Below are 12,901 nucleotides of genomic sequence, written 5' to 3' on the forward strand. Positions count from 1 at the left end.
CAAATACTGGCAATCCACAATCACAATCTACAGCATTAATACCGGATTCAGAAAGTGGGGTGCCTGTGGAGTCAAATTCATGCTTCCCTTTGCTTTGGCTGGTGGAGGTCAGTCAGGTATATTTGGTGGATTCTCTGCAGGTACGTACGTAATTTCCCTGTTTTCTGGTTTCTGTCTTGCAGGACAACTCTGTGGTCTGTGCGTCTTGCTTCTGAACTGTTGTGAGCTCACTGTTCATGGCCTTGGAGGTGGTGTTGTAGGTGAGGTGGCACCGACAGTGATTTTGGGGTCTCAGGAGGCAAAGTAGGAAGTCTGCATGGAGTAGAGGCGGTCGATGGGGTTCCCCGCCCGACTGTGCAAGGAGCCAACATCTGGAGTGGACATGAAGCAGTCACTTAGACTGGTCAGAGATGTGTCGCTGTCAATGTCGTGGAAAATGGAGTCACCTGGTATGAACAGAGAGGATAGTGGGAAGTCAGAACCAAAACTCAGAGCCCTGTAGACAACTGCAGTGATATCATTATGCATTATTCTTATTGATCAATAACATGTACGTACAAGCTACATTGAAATCAGCTGCAGCTGTTCTGAAGAAGTACATTTTTGCCCAAACTTATAACTTATAACTTACAACTTTTTGTTGATATTGGGAAGAATAACTTGCTTACAGACACCAGCTATGACATATTATCATTTTATTGAGTTGCATCAGGTTTGTTAAAATGTAGATTTTGTATTTGTGTTGCTTTTATGTCATTTGAAATAATTTTAATACCAAAAGTAAGACTGAATGCTCCTGAAAATGTCAAATGGTGTAACCACAAAAGAATGATAAATATTAAATATTTTATCCACCTACAGTGTATTTAAGTGTACTTATACAAATAATTACTTCATTTAATAAAATATTAATGTTTCCTGATCTCCATGATTCCCCAGAGTAAATGTAATATGTAGAACAATTGTATTCCATTACCTTTATTTAATATAAAAAGTTATAATGTAAGATCATGCCAAACTAGTTGATATGGTGTTTTATTGACAATTTACTGTTTTTAAGCAAGTTGAATTATTGGGTACAAAGTTTTTATGGTTACACCACTTAGACATTTTTGCCATAATCCTCTAATATATTCTTTCTAAATGGATTAAAAGCAGAAATTTGATGCTGGGTCCACAAAAAAAGAATGTATGCAAGTTATTCATACGTTTATTTTCACATTCTAACCCCTTTAAATTTGACTAAACCACATGATATATGAATATATTTGTCATGCTTCCGTCCAGTTACAGTACAATCCATCTCACCAACAGAGCAGTTGCCCTACACTAAAATCCTATACCAGTCTACATGAGTCTTTTTTTAACCTATAATGCCTTTATTTCATCAAAAATCTGTGATGATTTTTCATAAAATCATCACTTTTACACACCATCAAAGAATAAAAAGTGAGTCCTGTTATTAGGTCAGTTATAAAATCCAAGCGCACCATGGAGCATCTCCTCGAGCTGCTGACAGTGCTGTTAGTTGAAGAATCAGTTACACAGAACAGTAGGGAGCAGAGTAGGAGGTTCCAGATACCAGCATCTGGCTCAAAAGTAGCGTTTGAGCAATGTGACTCGTTTATGTTTGTCCTTGCTTCTGTTTTTTTTCCAGTTATATAGCTAGGATTGCTGATTCATACAACAAAGCAACACTATGAATTAAAGTGTTACCTTTCTTGTCACAGCAGATAGGGAGATACTCTAATAGCAACAACCCGCTGTGAAGAATAAAACCAAGCAGCAACTGAAAAAATGAAATAGTAATAACTTTGATGTGACAATAACATTAACGAGGTTGGTTTTGATAATGGAAACCATTTGGAACAGTTTCTCTCTAATTATAGCTGTCGGCGTCGCAGTGACAGTTATTTTCTACAGAGATAGACATCAAACATGTTATATTGTGTTTGTACAGGCACAATGTTCTCACTGAGTCCAAATGTTTAATTGCAGGAATGTGTAGCACCGCTCTCTGGGGTGTCACTGGCTTTATTGGGCTCACAGGGTCTAAATGATGACAACTTGATGGGTCATCCATTTTTAATCAGCCATCAGGACTTATTGGATAATTCCCATCACTGCCAATAAAATGAGAGTGGGGTTGGAGGGAGAGGAGAGTTATTATGGTAGGGTATGCAGTGTTTCGCCTGGGGTTGACTGCCTTGGGGTTGGGAGATTGACACTAAAATGAGAAAAGCTGAACGTCAGTCCACCTTATGTGAGCCTAAGGATAATCCACTGTGACTAACTTCAAGGCTTTTAGGAGTTTACATAGATGGTACACACATTTGTGTAAACAGATTTTCAATATCTAATTTTTAAATGTGTGAAAATAAAATGTAATCATATTTTATGCATAATACCCCAGTTGTTGAGTATATTCACATGATAGCTGAGGTCAAGAGCTCTCGTTAACAGTTGGTTTCATGCCTGGAGCAGTATTTCAGTATTTCAGTATTTCAGTATTTCAGTATTTCAGTATTTCAGTATTTCAGTATTTCATAGCAGGAGCCATGTAGAGCCTTCACACTGACATATGTTACTCTCCAGACTGAGACCTTTCCAACCATATATTTGATGTAGCTCTATGACAAAGTTTTAATTTCCTCATTTCATGGACACAAGCCACCTCGTTAAAGAGAGTAATTTGAAGACCCAGTATATATATATATATATATATGAAGCTTTTTGTTTGCTTTTGCTTTTATAGTGGAAACAATAACCAAAATGACCTTCAGAGATTATAATACTACTGATAAGATAGTACTACAGTCTTGGAGGAAGGCCTGAAGGGCTTTGGTTAGGGTTAGGTTTAGGTTTGAATAGACCAACCATTGCATGCATAAGCTACTATTAACACAGCCCTGGACCCTTGTATCTTTATGATTTCTGGTTTGGGGGTTTTATGTCAGCATGACATTCAATCAGAATACATTTTATTAGCCAATGGAATCATACAAAGAATGTGCATTGTCCACTCTCCAAAAAAAAAAGAAGCAAGACAAAGGATTGAAAATTTGAAATAGGATATAAAACTTGAAATGAAGTATTCAATGAAATATGAAAGAAAGAAGGACTGTACTGTGGATATAGAAATGAAGTGTTTAATGTATGAAAGTGATAAGAGCAATTAACAATTAAATGTGACATGTGCATAAATATTGATGATGTGACTATTACATGATTATGTAATAGTGAAGGTTGAATCCAGTGGACAATGTTAAGTCCACTTTGATAAAATATGTGAAAATGACAAATGCAAAGATTAAATGACGGAAACATTGGAGTGCTTTATTGGAAGATGTGGCTCAATATTGATTGAGGAAGACTCTGTTTTAACCCTTTATCGGGTGAATAACTACATTTGTAAACTTCCATAAACATCCAAAATAGCCTCCCCATGCCTCTCTGTAAGGTTGTAGAACCATGTGGATTTTTTATATATAGACTTTTTGGTAAATGCTTTACCCTAGACCAGCAAGGAACCATATATGACACATATATTGACCTTGATTTGCAACATATAAAAATGAAAGATTTTGAAAAAAGACACAAAAGCAAAAAAGTCAGTAATATTCCTGAATAACTCTCTAGGGTTGACATTTTGAATTTGAAAGTATTTCAATGAGTCGCCTATAAAGGGTTAAGGAAGATGATAAATATTATATATATTTGGAAGAATAAAATTTTAAAAACGCCCTTTGTTAACAGAGATAGTGGAATTGGATTCAGGTTGCAGCAGACAGGCATCAATTTGAAATGGAATGAAGCCTACTGACAGCAAACAACTCAAAAGAGTAGTCAAATACACACACATATGACTACTATTTAACTGTAACTATCATTTTTATTTATCTCTGAATTGAAGGATTAATAATTCAAACTGATCATAGTGAAGAACGCATGTATTTTTGTTGCATGTTATCACTAAAGGCTTTTAATCAATTTAAATTTTGATTAAATGTGAGTAATGTCATGGTTAGTTAGTAAAAATTAGTAACAAATGAGAAAAACAATACAGCTTCTCTGCTACCAAGTCCCGATTGACGCTCTCCTCACAGTGGGTTAGGTGCTGTAAAGATCCAGGTACAGTGTGATTCTCACCATAGGGGTTCATGTGGTCTCCAGGCATCTGTGGTGGGGTGAGGCCATGTTGGAAGGGGTCTGTGTTGTAGCCATTGTGCTCCATGGTCACCAACTGCTGCTGGCTTGAAGGTAGCGGCCCTGAGTATGAGCTGAGCAGTCCTTCCATGCAGCCTGATATCACCTCTGAAACAGACAGTGGAAACAGAGAGAGAAGACTGTAGTGATCATATCATCTTATCATCACATTGTCTTCCTCTACCCATAAACTACAACCCAACCAACCCTTACTGACTCAGTGTAACATGAGCTGTGTTTCCATCCAATCACGGCTTCTAGCTGCTGTTGCTAATGGCTACCTTCAGATCGCTTACTGGTGTAGTTACGCTTTGGAGGAGGAACTGATTATGTTTGTGATGCAAACTCTGAATACAGAGGTTACATATGCACTTAGCATAGCACCAGGAGGCGGTGGGCTAATGCTAAAGCTTCCTGCATATATATTTGTCTTCTTGGTGTGATGTACTAATGGGTTCCATCTCAACACTGCTAGCTCTTGAGCAGCGAAGTTTCACATAACTTAGACTTAGACTAAGACAGAGGACATTTTTCTTTTTTTTCCTCAGTACCATCCCTTTAGGTGTAGTCATTTACATTTGGGTTAGGGTTAGGGTTGGATTCTATCCAAACGTAACTGAAATGAAAAGGGTTAACTGGGTCGTTACTAACCGAACTGGGACTTCAGGTTAAAATTATACCCAGTTTTATATAACATCAGGTTAGCTTTGCCCGTTATCAATCAGTCGTTTTGACCAAGTGTTACACTCAACAAGCTTTAGTTAAGAACTGTCATAAATGTATTGTTTCTTGTATAAAATGATGTGCATATGACATTGAAAAGATACAAAAGTTATTAACAACCAAGAACAAATGTAACATGTAAGGTTACAAGAGTAGATTAGATTATAACAAGCATTGGTTTGTGTAAATAACCCAACAGTAAAATAAAAAAAATGACACTAAAACTGTGCCCATCAATTGGAAGATTGGCGGTTCGATTCCCGGCTCCTCCAGTCGGCATTTGGATGTGTTTTCTGGGCAAGATACTTAACTCCAAACCCTGTTCCTGATGGCTGCACCAAAGATGTGTGAATGTGTGTGAATGTTATTTTCCTCCTGATGAGCAGGTTAACACCCTGTGTGGTAGCTCCTGTCATCAGTGTATGAATGTGTTTGAAAGTGCTTTGAGTGGTCAAAAACTAGACTAGAAAAAGTGCTATATAAGTACAGTCTGGCAGTACTGGCTCTGGAGCTCTAGGATTTAAACATCTCTTCAGAAACAGACAGTAGCGTACATCCATGTCTTTCTATAAGCTATGAACGCTCAATGACAAACAGTTTCTCATCAAAGTATACACATACATTGTCTGACTGGCTGTTTGATCTCCAGGATATCTCAGCAGTCATCCAGGAGGCTTCATCTCATCCTAACATCAACTTCAAACAACAACCATTTGCTGGTTTGCTCATCTCATTTGGTTAACAGCAGCAGCTTCCACTATAATAAACCCTGCTCCTATGCCAATATTGACATGCTGGAAGTCCCTGAACAGATAGAGGCAGTGCTTGCCAAAAGCACTGAGCCACTTATCTAAACTGTCTGCTCATATCCGCTGTGAGACCACAGTGGCAATAAGCCTGCTAGCCATGAGGAGCTGTGCTGCAGAGAATGATGGCTGTGGCCCACACTTTATAGCCCTGCTGTCGGAAAAAAAACTCAGATTTACCAGCAGAGATGTCACTCTGGCTTCAGAATATATAATAATGCTGAAGCCTACTAAACTGGGAGTGTTTACACAGTGACTCTGCTGTGTTTATTGTTCTTATTATAAATTTTATATTTCAAGCTGTCTCCAAATACTGTAATTCATATACGTACCTATCTCAGTAATTGCTGTAATTACAACCATAGTGGACAGATTACATTAGATTGGATATCAAGAGTGCTTTCCCTTTTGTAACCTCAGAGAGAGAGAGAGAGAGAGAGAGAGAGAGAGAGAGAGAGAGAGAGAGAGAGAGAGAGAGAGAGAGAGAGAGAGAGAGAGAGAGAGAGAGAGAGCAGCTACCCAGGCACACCAGTACATGACACACACACACACACACACACACACACACACACACACACACACACACACACACACACACACACACACACACACACGATAAATCCTCACCTTGGCCTAGCCTTTGGCTGTTGTGCTGCTCCTGCTGTTGCTGTTGTCTGCGGGCTAACTTCTTCATCTGTAAATAAACCAACACAGTAAACAGCATGATGTCTTAATGACAGGCAAAACAATAAATCACAAAGATATGAAAGAGACTTGGTAAACTAGAAAGACAACTGTATGGTAGAACATATTGTCTAAACTTCAAGGAATTTGAGTATTCTATGAATCCTGCGTTCATAACTTTATGCTGAATTCAGACTACATTAATGAAATTGACCAATAATAGCTCAGAGCACTCTTCAATTATAAACATGGGGAAGAGAAAGAGGAATGAACTGATTTGACCATTACTATACACGCAGTATAGTTTTGGCCACCAAAAAGAATGACATTTGGGGTGTTTTTTATAGCTGTCAAATGTGAAAATGGGTCAGATTTGACCCGAACAGTATGTAAGGGTTAATACAACCCACACAGCATCAGGTCAGCATGTGTCAAGTGTTGCAGAAGCCACTATCTATCTATCTATCTATCTATCTATCTATCTATCTATCTATCTATCTATCTATCTATCTATCTATCTATCTATCTATCTATCTATCTATCTATCTATCTATCTATCTATCTATTTATCTATCTATCTATCTATCTATCTATCTATCATTGGCTTTATTGGGGAAACAAAAGAAAGAAAGATAGAAAAAGTAATGCTTTTTTCACACCTGCACTTTTTTAGTCTGGTTAAATCAAACTCTAGTTTGTTTCCAAAGCAACTAAAATGAATAAACATCTTATGATTCCACGACATTCCAGGAATTTCATAACCAGAATCACATGTGTGCTCATGCTTCACCTGGTCCTTATTCTGCGCTTGCATCATGTGGGCGTTACCCCAATCAGCTGTCTCTAACTTGTAAACACAGTAAAACATCCAAGTCCTAATCAAGACCAGGATACTATAAAACAACGTGTTGCTCAAGTTCAAGGTAACATTCTTTTAATGGGAAGTGTTTGAGAACTTCTTGTGCAGTTATTGTAAAGGTGAAGGTTTGCCATTGTTATTGACACTCACCAAATGAGGCAACACTATCAGTACTCAGTGTGTTACACTAAAAATATGGATTTTCACTGCCACCTTAAGTCTGTCTTAAATCAACAGTCAGGAGCCCGAATGAACACTGACACCTGTTTTTCTTACTGTAATGATTCCTCCTGTTCATACTGACCATTAGAAGATCTCTTCATCATGTACTTACAATGGAAGTGATGGAGGACTAAATCCACAGTCCTCTTTCTGTGTAACAATGTATTTAAAAGTTGATGTGAAGCTAATATGAAGCTTCAGCCGTCCAAATGAGTCAAATCAAGTCTTCTATTTGTCAGCGTTACAGTGTTTTTACAGTAAGCACAGTAAGCTGGCAGCTATATGATGACATGAATGCTCAGAGAAGTGTTGCCATTGTTACCTTCCACCCCACATGTTGTGAATGCAGCATTATGTATGTCAGGAGTATAAGTGTGGATGTTTTGTTGTTGTGTAGTGCTGCACTGACCTTTGCTCTCTGGTTTTGGAACCAGACCTGGACCACACGTACACTGAGGCCCGTCTCTGCTGCCAGCGTCTCTCTCACCTGGAGGTCACAGCACAGCACAGTCACACTTATTAGCCCTTTTCATACATTAACAGTATGTGGGGACCTCATGTAAAGAACCCTTTGAACACTATGGTGTTTTTGTTCATTTGCTGGCATGTCACATATTGTTTTTGTTTTTTAAGGACAAGTTTCATGAATGCCATAATTTGCATGTGACAAGTATACATGCTCAAGGAGACCTATGACAAAATAAAAAAATGAATGAATTACAATGTGAATATAAACGTTTGTCTTTATGTCCAGGGGTTTTCTATACATCACAAATATCCATATATGAATGTATAAAGGGGATTGTCAGGGCTTTTTTTTTTGTGTGATTTCCACTTATGTTTAACAGATCTCAGAGAAATGTCTGTCTATGTATGCTGAATGATGTCTGTGTGTTCTGCTTTAAAAGAGTTATGACTTGTTATGAAGGAGTACACATTTTGATGCATTGCATCTCTCAGGTAGAAAAGTTGTGTTACAGAGCATGATATGCTGTAGCAGTCAGCTTGCATGTCTTTCTATTACCAAGTTATATTCTCTGGTTGATGAGTCTACAGCAGAGATGTCAAACATAAAGCCCACAGCCACAACTGGCACACCAAGGGGTCCAATCTGGCCCATTGGATAATTTTGCAAAGTATTAAAAATGCATGAACGTGATAGCAATTTTTCTGCTGCTTCAGAGGTTTTTTCACCCTGACAAAAAACAATGAATACATATTGTGATCATATTTAAACCTTTCATACATTGAACATTGTACAAAATGTAGTCTATCAGCAGTTTATGTGCAAAATAATTTGTAAAAAACTTAAACAAAATATTGTTGAAATTGCACTCATTTTTTCTTAAGACATCTCAGGCTGTTCGGTTGTTTTGTAAATAGATGGTTTATTATACTAAAGTTATAATATATGTACACATAATATATATTATATGTTTTTTCTGGTTTGGTCCACCTGAGATCACATTGGGCTGTATGTAACCATTGAACTACAGTATCTCAGCACTGTCAGATTTAGCTGGAATTGAGTTGATGATATTGAACATTGATCATTTTGGGTGAAGTCCAAAACTCTGAGCTTCCACATACAGTAGGGGGCACAAGGCAGTTAAAGGGGGGCGCCTAGGGCGAGTCAAAACTCCTCTTAGAGTCATAAAACAGTCAAATCAGAACAGAAGTTTTCTTCAGTATCAAAGTAATCCAGCAGTAGTTGTTTGTACATCTATGGTTACAATGCAAACAGGAGCTGCTTATGGCGAATTATGCATACAAAATCAGATCTGAAGTTATAGTCCGCAGCTAAGTTACTGAATCCATGGCAACATCCCCCAAAGCAGGGAGAACACTGTCAGACTTTAAAAGGCCCTGGTCCAGGGTAAGCAAGCAGCAGAACACCATGGTTCAACTTTTTCCAGTTAAAACAGATTATATTAGGCAGATATTACTATTTCATGTATGCATAGAAACACACTCCTATTGAAAGTTTCTCTGTGCACCTTTCTGCAGGGTTTGGAGGAGACCTCAAATGATGCCTTGAAGGCCCTTCTCTGCTGGGTGTTGAGGATTGTTCGTGGCCGTTTGGGCCGGCGAGGGTCTTTGCTGTCATCGCTGCCTTTCTTCTGACCAGCAGGACACTTCTCTGCATTCACTTCCAGATCCTCATCCTCACTCTTATCTGTTACCCAACAGAAAGAAACACACAATCTTTCATTTTAATTTACTGCGTTTTTTTTTAGCTTGACTGATCATCTTGACGTGATGCTGAAAACTGAATGAAACAGTACCCGAGTCAGAGTTGTCTGGGCTGACTGTGCTGAGCAGGTCCCGCTCCCTCTCGTAGTCACTCTTGCACAGCAGCTGACCTTCTTTCAGGACGAACTCGTCTCCTTTGCACAGCTGGCGCTCACAGACGCAGCAGGAGAAGCAGCCGAGGTGGTAAACGCTCCCCACAGCTCGCATTACAAACTCGGTGGGCGCTATCTTCTCCAGACAGCCACTGCATTTGGTGGCGAACAACCTGAGGAGACACAGGAGAGGAGAGGAGTTATTACAATGCACATTCATGCTTCTGCAAGAGCTAGACTGAACCCAGAGCAGCACACACACTGTATCCATCAGGGTTGTCATCACACTATCACAGAATTACTTGATATTATTATTTCAACCAATGACTAGCCAGGTATTGTACAGTATGACATCATCCATGCAGGCACTGCTGTACACACACAGTTCATGTTTTTTACCTTTAAAGCACTTTGTCACATACAAACCACAGATGGTATTCAACACTATGCCTGATGCAGCAACATTCTTCTAAACATTTCTTATATTTTTTTCTTAAATGAACGAGAAAAAGTAAGAGAAGTCAACTTCAGGTGAATCAAACATTCTTATCCACCCAGATGTTCTGAATGATGAATCCCACTTAATATTAAATTGGAGGTGGGATTGTTTGCTACTAGTGTAGGTCATGCCCCCTAAACCCTATATAAGTGCAAATACTCTGGTACAAGTCCAGGAATCAGAGAGATGCCACCAAAAAAAGAACTCTAGCAGAAGTACTGTTAAATAGACTTAAACTTATTATAGTCCTAGTTGGGATCAATTAACCAATAGTATTTCTTTAGCTCACCGATTTAATAATCCAGTTATTATCATTTTATTTTGATTATAATTATAATTAGTCTGAAACATAATCTAACTTTGATTAAATTACATTTATTAGTTTTTGATGTTCCTCAAATTTAAAACGTATGTTTCTTTCAAGTACTATCGATCACTTGTAAAATCTACTGCTACCTAAGAGAAGAGCAATAATGAGGAAACACTGGGGAATCCCAGAAATCAATGGGTACTAACAAGAATACGATACAAATAAGAACAAATCATAGATAAAGATAAAAATAAGAGGGAATGTCATGTAAATGACTTCTTGCTTGAGGCCTATTGTGTTTCATATTTCTTCTTAGAAAAAACACACAATGTGTAGATGCTGCTTTTAAAACAAGGCAAAAAAGGAAATTCACCTTTAACCAAGTATATAAACCAACCCTAACCCATTGCACATTTGAAGTCCGCTGTCCTTGAATATGGCAAAGTGTTAAATAATTTCATTTACATTTTGCTTCAGTGATCATTTATCTGTCCTCTTAGGGTCTGATTAACTAAAGGTCTGCGTGTGTAAAAACGTGTGCAAACTTGACATCACCCGCAAAAACTGTGCAAGCTGATCTACTAACACAGCGCACTGAGGTTTGTGTCTTTCAACAGTGTAAGATAGTACACGCTGTCCATTTAGTAGTTTACCATAATGAATATGTAATATGAGACGTTTTAACCCCAGTGTGTAAAATACAGGGAGGAGAAAATGTAAATATGTTATTTAACACACACATTGTGATTTACCAAACCTGAAGGTATTATTTCTGACACTAACTTTCTGTGTCATTTAAATACTGCTGTCTCCACCCTGTTGCACCTGTTTTCATTTACACAGTTATTCTTAGTAGATCACCCGCAAAACGCACGCAAACGAAACGCACTATTGCACTGTGCACGCAATTTAGTACTATTTACTATTTGGGATCTTAGTAAATCAGGCCCTTAGTCAGGCTGGCCAGTCCCCTCACATTCTATTCTGTTATTTTCCATAATGGAGGCTTCAGATAGTGCCCATTACTGCTCGCTCAAAGCATGGTAGCATCATTAGCCACACTAGAAAACCTGGGAGCGTGTCTATGTTCCCACAGCCCTACGTCCATTCAGTTTACAACACATTATGTGCATTATGGAATGGCCATACTTATGCTGTGGGAATGTAGGCCTGATGGAACATAAGACCTAATTACCTTTTGCTGTGAGACTGGGGTGAAGGCTGAAGGAACATAGAGCCTAATTATGATGGGAGGAAAATTTCTTAGAAATTAGAGCTGTGGTAACATAGGGCTGTGGGTAAAATAGAGCTGTGGTAACATAGAGCTGTGGTAACATAGGGCTGTGGGAACATAGGGCTGTGGTAACATAGGGCTGTGGGAACATAGGGCTGTGGGAACATAGAGCTGTGGGAACATAGAGCTGTGGTAACATAGGGCTGTGGGAACATAGGGCTGTGGGAACATAGAGCTGTGGGAACATAGGGAACATAGGGCTGTGGTAACATAGGGCTGTGGGAACATAGAGTTGTAGGAACATAGGGCTGTGGGAACATAGGGCTGTGGGAACATAGGGAACATAGGGCTGTAAGAACATAGAGTTGTAGGAACATAGGGCTGTGGGAACATAGGGCTGTGGGAACATATAGTTGTAGGAACATAGGGCTGTGGGAACATAGATCTGTGGGAACATAGGGAACATAGGGCTGTAGGAACATAGGGCTGTGGGAACATAGAGCTGTGGGAACATAGGGAACATAGGGCTGTAGGAACATAGGGCTGTGGGAACATAGAGAACATAGGGCTGTAGGAACATAGAGTTGTAGGAACATAGGGCTGTGGGAACATAGGGCTGTAGGAACATAGGGCTGTGGGAACATAGAGTTGTAGGAACATAGGGCTGTGGGAACATAGGGCTGTGGGAACATAGGGCTGTAGGAACATAGGGATGACCCCAAAACCTGTTAACTCTCTTGGTTGTTTCATTTAAACAATGCAGCTAACTTCCTGTGGTTTCATTGGTGGTTTTCTTTCAAAGTTCCCACACCACTCACAGTTTCACTCTCACATGAAGTTACTTATTAAAGGATGCCACCTTCTCCTGACTTTACTTCAGCACACTTTATTTAACACAAAAGCTCATTGATATCTACAACACATTTCTGTTTCACTGGGCTGACTGGGGCTGATTAGTACATATGATCAGTATTAAGACCATTGGTTCAATCCAGGTCCTTGGTGCACTGCCA

At 39.0% G+C, this 12,901-nt stretch overlaps 1 protein-coding gene across 1 annotated transcript in view; it reads right to left on the reverse strand.

Moving 5' to 3' along the window:
* Positions 1-291: 291 nt before the first annotated feature.
* Positions 292-12,901, reverse strand: part of LOC133995350 (LIM homeobox transcription factor 1-beta-like) — a 68,239-nt gene continuing 55,629 nt past the window's right edge. Inside the window, exons 3-8 of the mRNA XM_062434706.1 lie at positions 9,786-10,018; positions 9,498-9,676; positions 7,910-7,987; positions 6,363-6,429; positions 4,150-4,314; positions 292-446 (exon numbers count right to left, since the gene is read on the reverse strand). Coding sequence (XP_062290690.1) covers positions 292-446; positions 4,150-4,314; positions 6,363-6,429; positions 7,910-7,987; positions 9,498-9,676; positions 9,786-10,018 — 877 coding nt within the window. The remainder of the gene's footprint in view (positions 447-4,149; positions 4,315-6,362; positions 6,430-7,909; positions 7,988-9,497; positions 9,677-9,785; positions 10,019-12,901) is intronic.

The sequence above is a fragment of the Scomber scombrus genome, chromosome 15, assembly GCF_963691925.1.
Source record: "Scomber scombrus chromosome 15, fScoSco1.1, whole genome shotgun sequence".
NCBI classification, from domain to species: Eukaryota; Metazoa; Chordata; class Actinopteri; order Scombriformes; family Scombridae; genus Scomber; species Scomber scombrus.